General features: G+C 41.3%; 1 protein-coding gene across 5 annotated transcripts in view; it reads left to right on the top strand.

The window, feature by feature from the left end:
• LOC139749930 (uncharacterized) overlaps positions 1-23,196 on the top strand; it is a 100,144-nt gene that overhangs the window by 50,629 nt on the left and 26,319 nt on the right. For 3 of the 5 annotated variants that reach the window (XM_071664349.1, XM_071664348.1, XM_071664352.1), the window contains 2 exons: positions 10,438-10,608; positions 21,547-21,647. In XM_071664349.1, the coding sequence (XP_071520450.1) occupies positions 10,438-10,608; positions 21,547-21,647 (272 nt within the window). The remainder of the gene's footprint in view (positions 1-10,437; positions 10,609-21,546; positions 21,648-23,196) is intronic. The other 2 variants (XM_071664351.1, XM_071664350.1) reach the window with 1 other exon arrangement.

Raw genomic sequence — 23,196 nt, 5'->3', positions numbered from 1 at the left:
TGAACGAATTTGGCATTTTTGTATTTTTCCTGGCGCTATTCACTTGGGGGTTGTTATTTCCTCTGTAGCAGGGTGGCGATGGGAATGGATGTAAGTATGAAGATATACATGTTTTTTTTTTTTTTTTTTTTTTTATACTTTGTCGCTGTCTCCCGCGTTTGCGAGGTAGCGCAAGGAAACAGACGAAAGAAATGGCCCAACCCCCCCCCATACACATGTACATACACACGTCCACACACGCAAATATACATACCTACACAGCTTTCCATGGTTTACCCCAGACGCTTCACATGCCTTGATTCACTCCACTGACAGCACGTCAACCCCTGTATACCACATCGCTCCAATTCACTCTATTCCTTGCCCTCCTTACACCCTCCTGCATGTTCAGGCCCCGATCACACAAAATCTTTTTCACTCCATCTTTCCACCTCCAATTTGGTCTCCCTCTTCTCCTCGTTCCCTCCACCTCCGACACATATATCCTCTTGGTCAATCTTTCCTCACTCATTCTCTCCATGTGACCAAACCATTTCAAAACACCCTCTTCTGCTCTCTCAACCACGCTCTTTTTATTTCCACACATCTCTCTTACCCTTACGTTACTTACTCGATCAAACCACCTCACACCACACATTGTCCTCAAACATCTCATTTCCAGCACATCCATCCTCCTGCGCACAACTCTATCCATAGCCCACGCCTCGCAACCATACAACATTGTTGGAACCACTATTCCTTCAAACATACCCATTTTTGCTTTCCGAGATACTGTTCTCGACTTCCACACATTTTTCAAGGCTCCCAAAATTTTCGCCCCCTCCCCCACCCTATGATCCACTTCCGCTTCCATGGTTCCATCCGCTGACAGATCCACTCCCAGATATCTAAAACACTTCACTTCCTCCAGTTTTTCTCCATTCAAACTCACCTCCCAATTGACTTGACCCTCAACCCTACTGTACCTAATAACCTTGCTCTTATTCACATTTACTCTTAACTTTCTTCTTCCACACACTTTACCAAACTCAGTCACCAGCTTCTGCAGTTTCTCACATGAATCAGCCACCAGCGCTGTATCATCAGCGAACAACAACTGACTCACTTCCCAAGCTCTCTCATCCCCAACAGACTTCATACTTGCCCCTCTTTCCAGGACTCTTGCATTTACCTCCCTAACAACTCCATCCATAAACAAATTAAACAACCATGGAGACATCACACACCCCTGCCGCAAACCTACATTCACTGAGAACCAATCACTTTCCTCTCTTCCTACACGTACACATGCCTTACATCCTCGATAAAAACTTTTCACTGCTTCTAACAACTTGCCTCCCACACCATATATTCTTAATACCTTCCACAGAGCATCTCTATCAACTCTATCATATGCCTTCTCCAGATCCATAAATGCTACATACAAATCCATTTGCTTTTCTAAGTATTTCTCACATACATTCTTCAAAGCAAACACCTGATCCACACATCCTCTACCACTTCTGAAACCGCACTGCTCTTCCCCAATCTGATGCTCTGTACATGCCTTCACCCTCTCAATCAATACCCTCCCATATAATTTACCAGGAATACTCAACAAACTTATACCTCTGTAATTTGAGCACTCACTCTTATCCCCTTTGCCTTTGTACAATGGCACTATGCACGCATTCCGCCAATCCTCAGGCACCTCACCATGAGTCATACATACATTAAATAACCTTACCAACCAGTCAACAATACAGTCACCCCCTTTTTTAATAAATTCCACTGCAATACCATCCAAACCTGCTGCCTTGCCGGATTTCATCTTCCGCAAAGCTTTTACTACCTCTTCTCTGTTTACCAAATCATTTTCCCTAACCCTCTCACTTTGCACACCACCTCGACCAAAACACCCTATATCTGCCACTCTGTCATCAGACACATTCAACAAACCTTCAAAATACTCATTCCATCTCCTTCTCACATCACCACTACTTGTTATCACCTCCCCATTTACGCCCTTCACTGAAGTTCCCATTTGCTCCCTTGTCTTACGCACCCTATTTACCTCCTTCCAGAACATCTTTTTATTCTCCCTAAAATTTACTGATAGTCTCTCACCCCAACTCTCATTTGCCCTTTTTTTCACCTCTTGCACCTTTCTCTTGACCTCCTGTCTCTTTCTTTTATACTTCTCCCACTCAATTGCATTTTTTCCCTGCAAAAATCGTCCAAATGCCTCTCTCTTCTCTTTCACTAATACTCTTACTTCTTCATCCCACCACTCACTACCCTTTCTAAACAGCCCACCTCCCACTCTTCTCATGCCACAAGCATCTTTTGCGCAATCCATCACTGATTCCCTAAATACATCCCATTCCTCCCCCACTCCCCTTACTTCCATTGTTCTCACCTTTTTCCATTCTGTACACAGTCTCTCCTGGTACTTCCCCACACAGGTCTCCTTCCCAAGCTCACTTACTCTCACCACCTTCTTCACCCCAACATTCACTCCTCTTTTCTGAAAACCCATACTAATCTTCACCTTAGCCTCCACAAGATAATGATCAGACATCCCTCCAGTTGCACCTCTCAGCACATTAACATCCAAAAGTCTCTCTTTCGCACGCCTGTCAATTAACACGTAATCCAATAACGCTCTCTGGCCATCTCTCCTACTTACATAAGTATACTTATGTATATCTCGCTTTTTAAACCAGGTATTCCCAATCATCAGTCCTTTTTCAGCACATAAATCTACAAGCTCTTCACCATTTCCATTTACAACACTGAACACCCCATGCATACCAATTATTCCCTCAACTGCCACATTACTCACCTTTGCATTCAAATCACCCATCACTATAACCCGGTCTCGTGCATCAAAACCGCTAACACACTCATTCAGCTGCTCCCAAAACACTTGCCTCTCATGATCTTTCTTCTCATGCCCAGGTGCATATGCACCAATAATCACCCACCTCTCTCCATCAACTTTCAATTTTACCCATATTAATCGAGAATTTACTTTCTTACATTCTATCACATACTCCCACAACTCCTGTTTCAGGAGTATTGCTACTCCTTCCCTTGCTCTTGTCCTCTCACTAACCCCTGACTTCACTCCCCAGACATTTCCAAACCACTCTTCCCCTTTACCCTTGAGCTTCGTTTCACTCAGAGCCAAAACATCCAGGTTCCTTTCCTCAAACATATTACCTATCTCTCCTTTTTTCACATCTTGGTTACATCCACACACATTTAGGCACCCCACTCTGAGCCTTCGAGGAGGATGATCACTCCCCGCGTGACTCCTTCTTCTGTTTCCCATTTTAGAAAGTTAATACAAGGAGGGGAGGATTTCCGGCCCCCCGCTCCCGTCCCCTCTAGTCGCTTTCTACGACACGCGAGGAATACGTGGGAAGTATTCTTTCACCCCTATCCCCAGGGATAATATACATATATATATACATATACACACACACACACATACACACACACACGCACATACACACACACACACACACATACATATATATACATATGAAAAATGTAAGAAACAATTTAGAAAACAAACTTTTAGCTTGAAATGAATGAAAAAAAAATGAATGTCACATAATGGTTCAACCTCTGGCTATGGAAAAGGAAATGTACAATTTACTCACACAAACGTCAATAGCAGTTCTCATCAATTTCACCACTGTATCAATAAGCTTCAATGTCTAAGCTACATTTTTCTCCAACTTAACTATTTTCTTGTCAAAAACACCATGCATGAAATACATGTGTATATATGTATATGTATGTTTACGTTGAAATGTATATGTATGTATATGGGCATTTATACACATGTATATACATACACATGTATATACATACACGTCCAGACACGCACATATACATACCTATACATCTCAACGTATACATATATATACATACCCAGACATATACATATATACACATGTACATAATTCATACTGTCTGCCCTTATTCATTCCCGTTGCCACCCTGCCACACATGAAATAAGACCCCCTCCCCCCACATGTGCGCGAGGTAGCGCTAGGAAAAGACAACAAAGGCCACATTTGTTCACACTCAGTCTCTAGCTGTCATTTATAATGCACTGAAACCACAGCTCCCTTTCCACACCCAGGCCTCACAGAACTTTCCATGGCTTACCCCAGACGCTTTGCATGCCTTGGTTCAATCCATTGACAGCACATTGACCCCGTTATACCACATCATTCCAATTCGCTCTATTCCTTGCACGCCTTTCACCCTCCTGTATGTTCTGGCCCGGACCACTCAAAATCTTTTTTACTCCATCTTTCCACCTCCAATTTGGTCTCCCACTTTTTGTTCCCTCCACCTCTGACACATATATCCTCTTTGTCAATCTTTCCTCACTCATTCTCTCCATGTGACCAAAAGATTTCAAAACACCCTCTTCTGCTCTCTCAACCACACTCTTTTTATTACCACACATCTCTCTTACTGTTTCATTACTTACTCGATCAAACAACCTCACCCCACATATTGTCCTCAAACATCTCATTTCCAGCACATCCACCCTCTTCCGCACAACTCTGTCTATAGCCCACTCCTCACAACCATATATCATTGTTGGAACCACTGTTCCTTCAAACATACCCATTTTTGATTTGCAAGATAACGTTCTCAACTTACACACACTCTTCAATGCTCCCAGAACTTTTGCCCCCTCCCCCACCCGATGATTCACTTGCGCTTCCATGGTTCCATCCACTGCCAAATCCACTCCCAGGTATCTAAAGCACTTCACTTCCTCCACACACTTCACTTCCTCCAGTTTTTCTCCATTCAAACTTACCTCCCAATTGACTTGTCCCTCAACCCTACTGTACCTAATAACCTTGCTCTTATTCACATTTACTCTCAACTTTCTTCTTTCACATACTTTACCAAACTCAGTCACCGGCTTCTGCAGTTTCTCACCTGAATCAGCCACCAGCGTTGTATCATCAGCGAACAACAACTGACTCACTTCCCAAGCTCTCTCATCCACAACAGACTGCATACGTGCCCCTCTTTCCAAAAGTCTTGCATTCACCTCCTTAACAACACCATCCATAAAGAAATTAAACAACCATGGAGACATCACGCACCCCTACCACAAACCAACATTCACTGAGAACCAATCACTTTCCTCTCTTCCTACACGTACACATGCCTTACATCCTCAATAAAAACTTTTCACTGCTTCTAACAACTTACCTCCCACACCATATACCTTTTTTAATAAATTCCACTGCAATACCATCCAAACCTGCTGCCTTGCTGGCTTTCATCTTCCGCAAAGCTTTTACTACCTCTTCTCTGTTTACCAAATCATTCTCCCTAACCCTCTCACTTTGCACACCACCTCGACCAAAACACCCTATATCTGCCACTCTTTTCATCAAACACATTCAACAAACCTTCAAAATACTCACATCACCCCTACTTGTTATCACCTCCCCATTATCCCTCTTCACCGATGTTCCCATTTGTTCCCTTGTCTTACGCGCTTTATATACCTCCTTCCAAAATATCTTTTTATTCTCCCAAAAATTTAATGATACTCTCTCACCCCAACTCTCATTTGCCCTCTTTTTTTGCTTCTTGCACCTTTCTCTTGACCTCCTGTCTCTTTCTTTAATACATCTCCCAGTCATTTGCACTATTTCCCTGCAAAAATCATCCAAATGCCTCTCTCTTCTCTTTCACTAATAATCTTACTTCTTCATCCCACCACTCACTACCCTTTCTAATCTGCCCACCTCCCATGCTTCTCATGCCACAAGCATCTTTTGCACAAACCATCACTGCTTCCCTAAATACATCCCATTTATTATACTTTGTCGCTGTCTCCCGCGTTAGCGAGGTAGCGCAAGGAAACAGACGAAAGGATGGCCCAACCCAACCACACACACATGTATATACATACACGTCCACACTCAGCACTTATACATACCTATACATCTCAACATATATATATATATATATATATATATATATATATATATATATATATATATATATATATATATACACACACACAGACATACATATATACGCATGTACATAATTCATACTGTCCTCCCTTATTCATTCCCATGACCACCCCGCCACACATGAAATGACAACCCCCTCCCCCGCATGTGCGCGAGGTAGCGCTAGGAAAAGACAACAAAGGCCACATTCATTCGCACTCAGTCTCTAGCTCTCATTTATAATGCACCAAACCACAGCTCCCTTTCCACATCCAGGCTCCACAAAACTTTCCATGGTTTACCCCAGACGCCTCACATTCCCTGGTTCAATCCATTGACAGCATGTCGACCTCAGTATACCACATCGTTCCAATTCACCCTATTCCTTGCACACCTTTCACCCTCCTGCCTGTTCAGGCCCCAATCACTCAAACTCTTTTTCACTCCACCTTTCCACCTCCAATTTGGTCTCCCACTTTTCGTCATTCCCTCCACCTCTGACGCATATATCCCCATGGTCAATCTTTCCTCACTCATTCTCTCCATGTGACCAAACCATTTCAAAACACCCTCTTCTGCTCTCTCAACCACACTCTTTTTATTACCACACATCTCTCTTACCCTTTCATTACTTACTCGATCAAACCACCTCACACCACATATTGTCCTCAAACATATCATTTCCAGCACATCCACCCTCCTCCGCACAACTTTATCTATAGCCCATGCCTCGCAACTATATAACATTGTTGGAACCATACACTGTGTGTGTGTGTGTGTGTGTGTGTGTGTATAAGTGTTTGGGCCATTCTTCGTCTGTTTTCTTGCGCTACCTCGCTGACATGGCAAACAGCTATTAAGTATGATGAATAAATGGAAATATAAATATTCTTTTCTGTTATACTTAATTAGTGTTTCCTGCATCAGTGAGGTAGCGCAAGGAAATAGACAATGAATGACCCATCCAATCACATACACAGTTACATAAATGAATGCCCATATATGCACATATACATACATATTTATATCGACACATACATGCATACACATACACACATGCACGCATTCATACTTGCTCACCTGCTTCCATCCCTGTTGCTACCCTGCTCCACAGGAAACAGCATTGCTACCTCCCCGCTTCAGTGAGGTAGCGCTAGGAATAAGACAAATAGGCTCAAGGAAACAGACGATGAATGACCCATCCACTCACATACATACATACATACATAAATGTCCATATATGCACATATACATACATATACATATCATCACATACATGCACACACATCCATGCATTCATACTGGCTCACCTTCATCCAATTCTGTCGCTACCCCGCCCCACAGGAAACAGCATCACTACGCCTTGCTTCATTGAGGTAGTGTCAGGAAAACAGACAAAAAGGCCACATTCGTTCACACTCGGTCTCTAGCTGTTATGTGTAGTGCACCGAAACCTGTGTTCCCTATCCACATCCAGGCCCCACAGACCTTATCGTGGTTTACCCCAGATGCTCCACATGCCCTGGTTTTCAGTCTATTGACAGCACGTCGACCCCAGTACACCACATCATTCCTATTCACTCTATTCCTTGCATGCCTTTCACCCTCCTGTATGTTCAGGCCCCGATTGCTTAAAATCTTTTTCACTCCTTCCTTCCTTCTCCAATTTGGTCTCCCGCTTCTCTTTGTTCCCTCTACCTCTGACACATATATCTTCTGTATCAATCTTTCCTCACTTATTATATCCATATGTCCAAACCATTTCAACCACTCTCTCAACCACTCTCTTTTTATTTCTACACATCTCTCTTACCCTTTCATTACTTGCTCAATTAAACTGCCTCACTCCATATGCTTTGTGGAAGGTGTTAAGAGTATATGGTATGGGAGTTAGGTTGCTAGAAGCAGTGGAAAGTTTTTACCAAGGATGTAAGGCATGTTTACAAGTAGGAAAAGGGGAGAGTGATTGGTTCCCAATGAATGTAGGTCTTCAGCAGGGGTTGGTGATGTCCCCATGGTTGTGTTAGTTGTTTATGGGTGGGGTGGTTAGTGAGGTAAATGCAAGAGTTTTGGAGAGAGGGGCGAGTATGCAAGTCTGTTGGGGATGAGAGGGTCTGGGAAGTGAGTTGGTTATTGTTCACTGATGATACAACTCTGATGGCAGATTCAAGTTTGTAACTGCAAAAGTTGGTGACTGAGTTTAGAAAAGTATGTGAAAGGAGAAAGTTAAGAGTGGATGTGAATAAGAGCAAGGTTATTAAGTTCAGTAGGGTCAAGGGACAAGTTGATTAGGATGTAAGTTTGAATGGAGGAAAAATTGGAGGAAGTGAAGTGTTTTGAATATCTGGGAGTGGACTTAGCAGTGAATGGAACTATAGAAGCAGAAGTGAGTCACAGGGTGCATATTCAGGTCTGCCCTCTCCTTGGTTTTCCCTCATTCCCTTTACTTCTGACATGTATAGCCTCTTAGTCATCCTCACCATATTTCTAAACTATTTCAGCTTACTCTCTTCTGCTCTTTCACACATTCTCCTCTTACTTCCATGCCTTTCTCTTGTTTATATATTATTATTAGCAAGTTAGTGCCAGGAATGAAGGAAGAAAATTCCTCATTAGCTTACATCCATTCTGCAGTTCTTAGATTTGATTCATCAAAACCAGAGTCTCCCCAGTCCACAACCAGGGCCCACGGTCCTTTCCATGGTTTCCCCTAACACATATGTCCTGGTTCAGCCCACTGACAGCATGGCAGTCCCTTTTTACCACGTAGCTCCAGTTCACTATATCTCACTTACTCCTCACATCCTCCTGCATGTTCAGGCCTTGAATACCCAAAGCTTCTTTCACTCTATCTTTCCAACGTCTCCTTGGTTTTCCCCATTTTCCTCATTCCTGTTATTGCCAACATGTATACCTTCGTTTTCATTCTCTCCATATTTTTTAACCATTTCAGCCCACTCTCTTCTCTTTTATGCATCCTCTTCTTGCTACCACACCTTTCTCTTACCCTTTCATATCTTATTTTATCAACCCTCACAATATATATTTTCAGACATTTGTTTTTTCAGCACATTCACCCTTGTCTGTTCATTGTTGTTGAGAGCCCACAATTCACATCCATACAACACCAGTCAGTGTAATTACCATCAAAAATGCCCATCTTTGCAGTCCAAGACAGTGACCTCTCTTTCCACATAGTCCTCAGTGAGCCCAGGTCCTTCATACCCTCTCCCACCCTATGGTTCATTTCAGCTGTAGTACCATTTGCTGTCATCTCTACTCACAGATACATGAAACTCCCCACATCTTCCAAGTTCTTTCTATTCAAACTCAGACTCCAAATACCCTCCATGTCATTTCCTCTTGCTAAAGCTAATAAACTTGCTTTTATTCACATTTACTTTAAAACTGTATATCCTTTCACACTTTTATTCACATTTACTTTAAAACTGTATATCCTTCCACACACTCCCAAACTCAGTACCCAGCTTGTGTAGTTTCTTATTTGAATCTGTAACCAGTGCCATGTCTTCAGCAAACAGTAACTGACTCTTCTCCGAGGCCCCTTCACCCCCGAGAAACTTCAGACCCACCTCTTTCTCCAAAACCCTAGCATTTATGTCTCACACCATGCCATCCATAAACAAACTAAACAACCATTGTGATGTCACACACCTCTGCCACAGACCCATCTTCAGCTGGAACCACTCACCCTCTCCTATCCTTCTCTTACACATACCTTATGCTTTTGGTGAGATCTCAGCCACACAACTGAAATCTCATTTACTCCAGCTGCTTTGCTGCACTTCATCTTCCACAAAGCTTTGACCGCCCCTTCTCCCTCTCCCCTCTTTTGTAAATGTTTATGCATATGCACTTGGTTAGCAGCCACTAATGGGGGTATTTATTTCTTTTAGATGTATATCTTTTTCTTTTTAACTTTCCGGTGCACTTTGGAATGCTTATTGTATTTTCTTTTGTACCTGATTTTGTTGTGAGTGTGTATGTAGATTTTGCTAGGTTTTGTTTTTCTAGTATGCTGATAAACCAATGGTACTCCTACCTAATCCAGACCTTACATGTCCCAGTGACAATAGCAGAAATTTATTCTTAAGATGCAGGAAGTCAAGGTTGTAGTCCCTAGAAATCACTAGAATTCAGCACTCTTTATTTTTAGCTTTTAATAAGTGGACATTAATGCAGAGGCATGAGAGTATTTGAGTTTTACCTATAGCTTATTGAGAATTATATTGCTTTATTATTGTTCATTACCAAGCTATTTTTTTCTTACTTTTCAAATTTTTTTTGTAAGCTTTGTTTTTTTCTTTGTAATTAATGTACAGTGTAAGTGAATGTAGGCTTTCTTGATTTTAGCTGTTTAGCAACCACATGTTCAAATGATACCCTTACCCATTCCTAACCCAACCTATCCCAATGACAGTCGCACAAGTCCCTCTCGAGACAGGGAAGGTCACTCCCGCAGAAAATCAAGGTCAAAGTCCCCAAAACCTAAATCTCCAAAAGCAAAATCTCCTAAGGCAAAGTCTCCTAAGGCAAAGTCTCCAAGGCCTCGGTCACCTGCTGGGGGCAACAAACATAGCCAGAGGACAAGGTAGAGTTTTGACATCCTTTATGAAATAGGATCAATGTTCATGAATGGTAATCTTAAACTTCTTGGTATTCATTTTAAGGGGTAAGTTTGAAGATGATCAGTGCCTGCTAATGATTAGAAAAAAATTCTTTTTTTCATATTTGTTTGCCGTTTCTCAGTTTGCAAGGTAGCAGTAGGACCAGATGAAGAAAGGCCTCACTCACTCATATCCACTCTCCAGCTGTATGAAATACAATTTTATGGGAGGAACACTACTAGAAGCGGCAAGAAATTTTTATTGAGAGTAAGGTGTGTGTGTGTGTGTGTGTGTGTGTGAGTAGGGAGAGAGGAAGGTAAGTGCTTCCAGGTATGTGTGATGTCACCCTGGCTGTTTAACCTTTTTATGAATGGTTGATGAGGAAGGTGAATGTGAGTGCCTTGGAGAGAGTGGTAGGCGTTCAGTCTGGGAGGATAGGCATTTGCTTTGCTGAATACTGATGACATGACTCTAGTGACAGTTTCATTTGAGAAACTGCAGAAGCTTGCCTCTGAGTTTGGGAGAGCATTTGAAAGGAGAAAGATAAAAGTTCTTGTGAGTAAAGTAAGTGTTTAAGGTTTAGCAGTGTAGAGAAACATATAAGTTTTGTGTTTGAATAAAGATGATCTGGATGAAGTGGAGTGTTTTAGAAACCTGGGAGTGAATAAAGCAGCAGATGGGACCATGAAAGTTGAAGTAAGTTCTATGGTGTGTGAGGAGGCTTAGGCCCTGGGCACATTGAGGAGTATGTGGAAAGAGATTCCACCTTCTTTAAGGGCAGAGATGGTATGTTTAAAGATTTAGTAATCTCAGTGGTGTTGCTTGGATTAAGGCATGGGCCTTAGATCAGAAAGTACAGAAGAGGGTGATGTGTTAGAAATGGAATGTTTTAAGAAAACTTGGTTTGAAGAGGGTTGAACTGAGGAAATAGTAGTAAGAAGATTATGTATAAGAGGGAAAAGAGGGCTGAAGAGGATGTGCTAATATGTTTTGATCATATGAAGTGGACAAGTGAGGGTGGGAAACTGACTTAAGAGGGTACAGCTGGTCTCCAGTCAATATTGGGATATGTTCCTTGGAATCATAACATATTGGAAACACCAATGACGGGCTATGTTTCTGGAAAAACTTTATCAGCCTAATGTGCTTATGAAACAAATGAGTAAGCTGCAGGTACATTATTAATGTAAGTATCTAAACAATGAGTATTTCAGTACCATACAATAGTAAAATGATAATATTCATAATACTGTATACATGAAATTGTTGTAGATCTGATTAATATTAGATGGAGGCTCTTGCAGTATCAACACCACATTGATTAGCACTAAAATACTACAATATATTTAACTTTATCTCTCCATCTTATGGTCTTCCTGCTTCTCTTCTTCTTAGAAGCATGACTCACTAGGGACTTTCCTGTAAGGCGTTATAACACAATATACAATGTAGACATTCGATGTTGTATACCCACAATAATACACACTGATGGAGCCAAGTGCTAGTGAACAGTCACTCATCATTGTGAATGCTTGCAGTTGCCATGAATAGTACTTTATTCAATTTTTTTTTTCTTACTCAATGTATTCAATACTTTGCATTTCTTCCTGGTACCCCCACTTGCCAGCAAATGCTTGCTTGCACTCACTATTTACCGGTGCAGTTTTTGTTGAAGTTTTAACTTTCCCCCTACTCCCCATGAGCAGCTGTATACATGAAACACTGAGTAGTGGTATACCATAAATCATTGACCATGTGTAAATATGTTGGTAGTGGAGAACAGGGAGAAGGGGGAACTAAGGAATAGGTAGAAGGATGGAGTGAAAATTGCTTTGAGTGATCAGGGGATAAATTTATAGGAGGATGTGTGAAGTATATGGGATAGAATTAGAGTGATGTGGTATTCATCAGTGACATGGTGTTATTGGACTGAACTATGGCATTTGAAGTAGTCAGGAGAAACCACAGAAAGGTCTGTTGGGCTGAGGTGTGGATAGGAGGTTCTGTGTTTCTGTACATCATACATGACAGCTGAAGTGTGGATGTGAGCAAATAAGGGTATAGTTCATCCATTCCTGATGCTCCCTCACTTTGTGTGAAATGGTGAACAGACATGAAAAAAGAAAATGAATTAATATCTGAAATTTAACCATACTGGTAATCTTTAGAAACTTTTTTCTTTTTATATTATTATTATTATAGTTTGTGACTGTCTCCTGCATTAGTGAGGTAGCGCAAGGAAACAGACGAAAGAATGGCCCAACCCACCCACATACACATGTATATACATACACGTCCACACACGTACATATACATTTTTTATATTTTTTTTTTTTTATATTTATCATTATTCATATTCCTTGCCAAACTAGAAATCCATATTTGAAATAAGAAATAAACACTGATTAGAATGATACAAATTGACATGTTATCTGGTTCCTGAGTTTTGAGGTTAGAATTTGATATCCTATTGCATTAAGACTTGCTGTGTGAATTTTCTCTGGATTGGACATTGATTTAAGTATGATTGCCAAATTATGTTTACCTGAGCTCATAAAAACTCAAAAGCTGGCAAAGATAGTTACTAATGTATACAGGAAAGCTTATCCCACTGCCCCAGGAACTTATTTCATCATTCAAGGAGATACAAGAAAGAAAGGTAGATCATGGAAGAGATGAATAGATACAGAGAGAACTAACTAAGGCTAGGGATTTTTCATATGGTGTTTGAGGAATGATTTGAGATTGGATGAAATAGAAGTGGTATGAATGAGAGCCTTTGATCTGAGTTAACACATCATCTTTGTATATATTAAAAAAGTAAAAAGCACCACGTAAGGATGAAAATCCACATTTCACTCTTAACACAGGGCATGGCATGAGGCTTGTATGTATATGATCCAGCCCATGAAATTAGGAATGCATTATTAATGAGAGACTAAACAAGCTATGAAAATGCTGATTCAGCTGGACTTCTTTCATTGTGAAAGATTGCTTGAACCTTGCCACTCCTGGGCCCCCTTTTCTAGGGCTCCTGTAGTCTTCATGAAGTCAGCCACATCCACCAGTCACGAGGACATATCATGAAGTTTTTGAAGTTTTGTGTTTGTCTGGAGAAATTTGAATTACTATATATGGTTTTGAGAACGAAAGAAACGTGGCCGTATTGGGTGATATGAATGCAAGAGTGGGATGCGATATAATTGGTGAGTTAGGTAAATGGGGAATGCCTGGAGTAAATGAAAATGGCAGTTATCATGTGAATATTTTTTCTGAGAGGGGTTTATTCCTTGCAAACACCTTTTTTCAGCACAAGATGATCCACAGATATACTTGGATGAGGAATGATGGAAGAGAAGAGCAAAAGGCTTTGATTGACTGTGTGACAGTGGATGAAAGATTGAGAAAGGTTGTGCTGGATGCTTGAGTTGTGAGAGGAATCTTTGGAGATTGACCATTTTGCAGTTCCTGTGGGTATGAGAATCAGGGAGAAGTGGAGGTTTGGTGCAAGGAAGAATATAGAGGTAAAAGTGTTGGCAAGGGAGAAGATGAATCAGGAAAAATATAGGGAGGAGTGTGAAAGGAAGGTAACTGAAAGCTTAGATGGAAGTGCAGGGAATGTAAGGATGTAGTCATGTGTGAATGAGGTGTTTAGAATGTTTAGAGAAATACTTGTAAAGTTTGTAGAATCAGTACTAGTGGAAGTTCAGCAGAGGAGGAGGGAAAAATACAAAATGTGTAAGTGGAATGTTAAGAAGCTGATAGAAGAGAGCATAGAAAGAGTAGATGAAGATTTTGGAAGAAAGTTAAAAAGTTTTGGGTTAAGAAACTGTACTGGAAGGAGGTGAGAAAGGAAAGAGGTGGATGTAAGAGTGGAAATGTTGATGTGAGAAGTAAGGAAGGGGAATTCCTGAATCAAAAGGAGGAAGTGATAGGAAGATAGAAAGAGTATTTTGAAGAACTGATGAATGTGGGAGAAGGGGAGGCAGTAGTTGTTACACACACTGGTATGGAGGAAGGTAAGAGGATAGAAGTACAGGGGTCTATTGCAACAAAAAGGTAAGTACAAAGGGCAATAATGAGGCTGAAGGTAGGGAAGGTGCCTGGAATGGAGAGATTTATGGCTGAAATGCTGAAGTGTGGAGGAAAAAGTAAAAATGAGTGGATGCATCTTATGTAATTTAGCATGGAAACAGATGGTTGTGCCTGAGGATTGAGTGAAAACTATAACTGTTCCTTTATTCAAAGGAAAACGTGCTAAGGATGTATATGGCATTTATAGAGGAATAAGTCTGTTAAGTGTATGCTAAAATATTGACATTGACTGAATGCAGAATAAGTGAAGAGCAAGGGGTTTTAGGAAAGGTAGGGGATGTGTGGATCAGGTTTTTGTAGTAAAGATGGCCATGGAAAAGTATTTAGCAAAAGGTAAGAAATTGTATGCAGCTTTTATGAATCTGGAGAAAGAGTATGACAGAGTTAAGTGGAATGCTTTGTGGGATGTGTTGAGGATAAATGGTATATGGGGACAAATGGTGGATGGTGTAAAAGCCTTCTATAGAAGAGCAAATGTGTGTGTAAGATTGGATGTAGAGCTGAGCGAAAGTTTTGGGATACATGTAGGTGTGAGGCAAGGCTATGTGTGTCACCATGGCTTTTTTTATGATTTTTTCTATTGTTATACTTTGTCGCTGTCTCCCGCGTTAGCGAGGTAGCGTAAGGAAACAGACGAAAGAATGGCCCAACCCACTCTCATACACATGTATATACATACCTGTCCACACACAGCACATATGCATACCTATACATCTCAACATATCCATATATATATATATATATATATATATATATATATATATATATATATATATATATATATATATATATATACAGCGCTGGTGGCTGATTCATGTGAGAAACTGCAGAAGCTGGTGACTGAGTTTGGTAAAGTGTGTGGAAGAAGAAAGTTGAGAGTAAATGTGAATAAGAGCAAGGTTATTAGGTACAGTAGGGGTGAGGGTCAAGTCAATTGGGAGGTGAGTTTGAATGGAGAAAAACTGGAGGAAGTGAAGTGTTTTAGATATCTGGGAGTGGATCTGTCAGCGGATGGAACCATGGAAGCGGAAGTGGATCATAGGGTGGGGGAGGGGGCGAAAATTTTGGGAGCCTTGAAAAATGTGTGGAAGTCGAGAACATTATCTCGGAAAGCAAAAATGGGTATGTTTGAGGGAATAGTGGTTCCAACAATGTTGTATGGTTGCGAGGCGTGGGCTATGGATAGAGATGTGCGCAGGAGGATGGATGTGCTGGAAATGAGATGTTTGAGGACAATGTGTGGTGTGAGGTGGTTTGATCGAGTAAGTAACGTAAGGGTAAGAGAGATGTGTGAAAATAAAAAGAGCGTGGTTGAGAGAGCAGAAGAGGGTGTTTTGAAATGGTTTGGGCACATGGAGAGAATGAGTGAGGAGAGATTGACCAAGAGGATATATGTGTCGGAGGTGGAGGGAACGAGGAGAAGAGGGAGACCAAATTGGAGGTGGAAAGATGGAGTGAAAAAGATTTTGTGTGATCGGGGCCTGAACATGCAGGAGGGTGAAAGGAGGGCAAGAAATAGAGTGAATTGGAGTCATGTGGTATACAGGGGTTGACGTGCTGTCAGTGGATTGAAGCAAGGCATGTGAAGCGTCTGGGGTAAACCATGGAAAGCTGTGTAGGTATGTATATTTGCGTGTGTGGACGTGTGTATGTACATGTGTATGGGGGGGGGGGTTGGGCCATTTCTTTCGTCTGTTTCCTTGCGCTACCTCGCAAACGCGGGAGACAGCGACAAAGTATAAAAAAAAAAAAAAAAAAAAAAAAATCTTTCTTTTTTTTTTTTAAACTATTCGCCAATTCCCGCGTTAGCGAGGTAGCGTTAGGAACAGAGGACTGGGCCTTTTTTGGAATATCCTCACCTGGCCCCCTCTGTTCCTTCTTTTGGGGAAAAAAAAAAAACGAGAGGGGAGGTTTTCCAGCCCCCCGCTCCCTCCCCTTTTAGTCGCCTTCTACGACATGCAGGGAATACGTGGGAAGTATTCTTAATCCCCTATCCCCAGGGATATATATATATATATATATATATATATATATATATATATATATATACATTTGAAGAATGTATGTGAGAAATACTTAGAAAAGCAAATGGATTTGTATGTAGCATTTATGGATCTGGAGAAGGCATATGATAGAGTTGATAGAGATGCTCTGTGGAAGGTATTAAGAATATATGGTGAGGGAGGCAAGTTGTTAGAAGCAGTGAAAAGTTTTTATCGAGGATGTAAGGCATGTGTACGTGTAGGAAGAGAGGAAAGTGTTTGGTTCTCAGTGAATGTAGATTTGCGGCAGGGGTGTGTGATGTCCCCATGGTTGTTTAATTTGTTTATGGATGGGGTTGTTAGGGAGGTGAATGCAAGAGTTTTGGAAAGAGGGGCAAGTATGAAGTCTGTTGTGGATGAGAGAGCTTGGGAAGTGAGTCAGTTGTTGTTCGCTGATGATACAGCGCTGGTGGCTGATTCATGTGAGAAACTGCAGAAGCTGGTGACTGAGTTTGGTAAAGTGTGTGAAAGAAGAAAGTTAAGAGTAAATGTGAATAAGAGCAAGGTTATTAGGTACAGTAGGGTTGAGGGTCAAGTCAATTGGGAGGTGAGTTTGAATGGAGAAAAACTGGAGGAAGTGAAGTGTTTTAGATATCTGGGAGTGGATCTGGCAGTGGATGGAACCATGGAAGCGGAAGTGGATCATAGGGTGGGGGAGGGGGCGAAAATTCTGGGAGCCTTGAAGAATGTTTGGAAGTAGAGAACATTATCTCGGAAAGCAAAAATGGGTATGTTTGAAGGAATAGTGGTTCCAACAATGTTGTATGGTTGCGAGGCGTGGGCTATGGATAGAGTTGTGTGCAGGAGGATGGATGTGCTGGAAATGAGATGTTTGAGGACAATGTGTGGTGTGAGGTGGTTTGATCGAGTAAGTAACGTAAGGGTAAGAGAGATGTGTGGAAATAAAAAGAGCGTGGTTGAGGGAGCAGAAGAGGGTATTTTGAAATGGTTTGGGCACATGGAGAGAATGAGTGAGGAAAGATTGACCAAGAGGATATATGTGTCGGAGGTGGAGGGAACGAGGAGAAGAGGGAGACCAAATTGGAGGTGGAAAGATGGAGTGAAAAAGATTTTGTGTGATCGGGGCCTGAACATGCAGGAGGGTGAAAGGAGGGCAAGGAATAGAGTGAATTGGAGCGATGTGGTATACCGGGGTTGACGTGCTGTCAGTGGATTGAATCAAGGCATGTGAAGCGTCTGGGGTAAACCATGGAAAGCTGTGTAGGTATGTATATTTGCATGTGTGGACGTATGTATATACATGTGTATGGGGGTGGGTTGGGCCATTTCTTTCGTCTGTTTCCTTGCGTTACCTCGCAAACTCGGGAGACAGCGACAAAGCAAAAAAAAAAATATATATATATATATATATATATATATATATATATATATATATATATATATCATTTTTTTTTTTAATTTTCCAAAAGAAGGAACAGAGAAGGGGGCCATATGAGGATATTCCCTCAAAGGCCCAGTCCTCTGTTCTTAACGCTACCTCGCTAATGCGGGAAATGGCGAATAGTATGAAAAAAAAAAAAAAATATATATATATATATATATATATATATATATATATATATATATATATATATATATATATATATATTTTTCTTTTTGTGTGTGTGTGTGTGTGTGTGTGTGCAAGAGATGAAAAAGAGGGCAAATGAGAGCTGGGGTGAGAGAGTATCGTTGAATTTTAAGGAGAATAAAAAGATGTTTTGGAGGTAAATAAAGTGCGTAAGACAAGGGAACAAATGGGAATATCAGTGAAGGGGGCTAATGGGGAAGTGATAACAAGTAGTGGTGATGTGAGAAGGAGATGGAGTGAGTATTTTGAAGGCTTGTTCAATGTGTTTGATGATAGAGTCGCAGATATAGGGTGTTTTAGTCGAGGTGGTGTGCGAAGTTAGAGGGTTAGGGAGAATGATTTGGTAAACAGAGAAGAGGTAGTAAAAGCTTTGCGGAAGATGAAAGCCGGCAAGGCAGCGGGTTTGGATGATATTGCAGTGGAATTAAAAAAGGAGGTGACTGTATTGTTGACTGGTTGGTAAGGCTATTTAATGTATGTATGACTCATGGTGAGGTGCCTGAGGATTGGCGGAATGCTTGCATAGTGCCATTGTACAAAGGCAAAGGGGATAAAAGTGAGTGTCCAAATTACAGAGGTATAAGTTTGTTGAGTATTCCAGGGGAATTAAATGGGAGGGTATTAATTAAGAGGGTGAAGGCATGTACAGAGTATCAGATTGGGGAAGAGCAGTGTGGTTTCAGAAGTGGTAGAGGAGTGTGTGGATCAGGTGTTTGCTTTGAAGAATGTATGTGAGAAATACTTAGAAAAGCAAATGGATTTGTATGTAGCATTTATGGATCTGGAGAAGGCATATGATATAGTTGATAGAGATGCTTTGTGGAAGGTATTAAGAATATATGGCGTGGGAGGCAAGTTGTTAGAAGCAGTGAAAAGTTTTTATCGAGGATGTAAGGCATGTGTACGAGTTGGAAGAGAGGAAAGTGATTGGTTCTCAATGAATGTTGGTTTGTGGTAGGGGTGCTTGATGTCTCCCTGGTTGTTTAATTTGTTTATGGATGGGGTTGTTAGGGAGGTGAATGCAAGAGTTTTGGAAAGAGGGGCAAGTATGCAGTCTGTTGTGGATGAGAGAGCTTGGGAAGTGAGTCAGTTGTTGTTCACTGGTGATACAGCACTGGTGGCTGATTTGGGTGAGAAACTGCAGAAGCTGGTGACTGAGTTTGGTAAAGTGTGTGAAAGAAGAAAGCTGAGAGTAAATGTAAATAAGAGAAAGGTTATTAGGAACAGTAGGGTTGAGGGACACGTCAATTGGGAGGTAAGTTTGAATGTAGAAAAACTGGAGGAAGTGAAGTGTTTTAGATATCTGGGAGTGGATTTGGCAGCGGATGGAACCATGGAAGCGGAAGTGAATCATAGGGTGGGGGAAGGGGCGAAAGTTCTGGGAGCGTTGAAAAATGTGTGGAAGGCGAGAACGTTATCTTGCAAAGCAAAATGGGTATGTTTGAAGGAATAGTGGTTCCAACAGTGTTATATGGTTGCAGGCATGGGCGATCAATAGAGTGGTGCGGAGGGTGGATGTGCTGGAAATGAGATGTTTGGGGACAGTATGTGGTGTGAGGTGGTTTGATCGAGTAAGTAATGATAGGGTAAGAGAGATGTGTGGTAATAAAAGAGTGTAGTTGAGAGAGCAGAAGAGGGTGTTTTGAAATGGTATGGTCACATGGAGAGAGTGAGTGAGGAAAGATTGACAAAGAGGATATATGTGTCAGAGGTGGCAGGAACGAGGAGAAATGGGAGACCAAATTGTAGGTGGAAAGATGGAGTGAGAAAGATTTTGAGTGATTGTGGCCTAAACATGCAGAAGGGTGAAAGGCGTGCAAGGAATAGAGTGAATTAGAACGATGTGGTATACTGGGGTCGATGTGCTGTCAGTGGATTGAACCAGGGTGGTTGAAGCATCTGGGGTAAACAATGGAAAGTTCTGTGGGGTCTGGATGTGGAAAGGGAGCTGTGGTTTCAGTGCATTATACATGACAGCTAGAGACTGAGTGTGAACGAATGTGGCCTTTGTTATCCTTTCTTAGCACTGCCTCGCACACATGCAGGGGGAGGGGGTTGTTATTTCATGTGTGGCGGGGTGGCAGTGGGAATGAATAAAGGCAGACAGTATGAATGATGTGCTGTGGAAATGAGTATTTGAGAAGAGCATTTGGTGTGACTTGATGGAATGAAGAAAGAAAAGAAAGTGTGTATGAGAGATGTGGTATGGCAGGGAATGTAAAGGGAGTGAATTGTTGATTGGTAGAATGGGTTAACAGTATTTTGAGGTGTTTTGGGCATGTGGAGAGAATGCAAGACTGGGAGTTTACAAGGAGAGTGTATGATGATACAATTAAAGGGGTTGGTGCGAGTTGAGACCTGTGACATAGGCAAACAGGGTGGAGGAATACTGGAGGGAGAAGAACAGAGGAAGAATGCATAGAATGGAGTGTGTGTGAAGGAGGCATGTAAGGACAGGGATAAGTGGAGACTCTTTTGCCATGGCCACCCCTAGATGGGAGTTCCTGGAGGGAAAGATTGTCAGAGATATAGATAGATAGAGAAGTAGGTATTTGGTGTCAGAAGTGTAAAAGTTGTAACTTTGGTTTGTATGAGAAGGAATATGCACTTCTGAGATGTGGATTATACAATAGAAAAGGGAGAAAGCCAACTAAATTACTTAAGGGTATGGGGACAATTTAGGATTTATGGAAATACAAACAAATTTGTTTGTGTAAAATGGATTTTGCACTGTTTCAGTGATTTTGAGAAAGGTGTTTTACAAGGATTATTCTGGAACATGAAATTTTATTTATATATGAAAATGTACTGTAAAACTTAAAAACCTAAGAAAAACCTAAAATGTTTTTTTATATACTTTTTATACTGATTATGTGCTTCCAGATGTATTGGTCATGTGCTAACCTGCAAAAATAATCATCAAATGCCACATTAGGAAGGGAGACCAATTAGAATAATTCAGTATATAGCAGTAGTCATATCTGCCAACAGCAGTAACCATGTTCTTCATATCTGTTAAGAATATTGAAATTGATAGTCAATGGCTGTCATTATATTTTAACCTCCTCTGTGGTAAACATATCAGAAATTTCTTGAATTGATGACATCAAAATCTTGCCATAGTACTTGGTTTTCTGATATCATGTAGATGGTAATTTATGAATGTAATATTTGTAATAAGATTTTTCTTCTAGGTCAAGATCAAGGTCACGGGAGAGAGAGACTGGTCGGCTTGGTCAGCAAGGCAGAGATCACACCAACAGAAGCCATCAGAGTCGAGATCAGATGAGCCAAGGTAATGTATAAGGATGACCAAATGAAGTGTGAGAACAATATTTGGTGTGAGGTGGTTTGATCGAGTAAGTAATGAAAGGGTAAGACAGGTGTGTGGTGACTACAGCTTTTGGCTGTAGTGAATCATTTAGTTACCAGGAATTACACAGACTAGGCAAAGTGGGGTTTAAGTTATTCTCTGAAGTTCCGAAGAGAATATCATAAACTGATAAATTGTTTTTTTTGTCGATAGACACCCTGAACACCTTCAGGTGAAGAACTGAAGTTGATGTATATATATGTCAGCACGAGGAAACAGACGAAAGAATGGTCCAACCCACCCACATACACGGCCACACATGCACATATACATACATACAGGCCCTGATCACTCAGAATCTTTTTCACTCCATCTTTCCACCTCCAATTTGGTCTCCCAACTCTCCTTGTTCCCTCCACCTCTGACATATATATCCTCTTTGTCAATCTTTCTTCACTCATTCTCTCCATGTGACCAAACCATTTCAAAAACACCCTCTTCTGCTCTCTCAGCCACATTCTTTTTTATTACCACACATCTCTCTTACCCTTTCATTACTTACTCAATCAAACCACCTCACACCTCATATTGTCCTCAAACATCTCATTTCCAGCACGTCCACCCTCCTCCGCACAACTCTATCTATAGCCCATGCCTCGCAACCATATAACACTGTTGCAAACACTATTCTTTCAAATATACCCATATTTGCTTTCCAAGATAACGTTCTCGACTTCCACACATTTTTCAACGCTCCCAGAACTTTCGCCCCCTCCCCCACCCCATGATTCGCTTCCGCTTCCATGGTTCCATCCGCTGCCAAATCCACTCCCAGATATCTAAAACACTTCACTTCCTCCAGTTTTTCTCCATTCAACCTTACCTCCCAGTTAACTTGTCCCACAACCCTACTGTACCTAATAACCTTGCTCTTATTCACATTTACTCTCAGCTTTCTTCTTTCACACACTTTACCAAACTCAGTCACCAGCTTCTGCAGTTTCTCACCCAAATCAGCTACCAGTGCTGTATCATCAGCGAACAACAACTGACTCGCTTCCCAAGCTCTCTCATCCACAACAGACTGCATACTTGCCCATCTCTCCAAAACTCTTGCATTCACCTCCCTAACAACCCCAGCTATAAAGAAATTAAACAACCATGGAGACATCACGCACCCCTACCGCAAACCAACGTTCACTGAGAACCAATCATTTTCCTCTCTTCCTACACGTACACATGCCTTACATCCTCGATAAAAACTTTTCACTGCTTCTAACAACTTACCTCCCACACCATATATTCTTAATACCTTCCACAGAGCATCTCTATCAACTCTATCATATGCCTTCTCCAGATCCATAAATGCTACATACAAATCCATTTGCTTTTCTAAGTATTTCTCACATACATTCTTCAAAGCAAACACCTGATCCACACATCCTCTACCACTTCTGAAACCACACTGCTCTTTCCCAGTCTGATGCTCTGTACATGCCTTCACCCTCTCAATCAATACCCTCCAATATGA

Source organism: Panulirus ornatus, chromosome 8 (genome assembly GCF_036320965.1).
Source record: "Panulirus ornatus isolate Po-2019 chromosome 8, ASM3632096v1, whole genome shotgun sequence".
In the NCBI taxonomy this organism is placed as follows: domain Eukaryota; kingdom Metazoa; phylum Arthropoda; class Malacostraca; order Decapoda; family Palinuridae; genus Panulirus; species Panulirus ornatus.
Note: the sequence above shows the minus strand (reverse complement) of the source record. Positions and strands in the feature narration are given on the sequence as shown.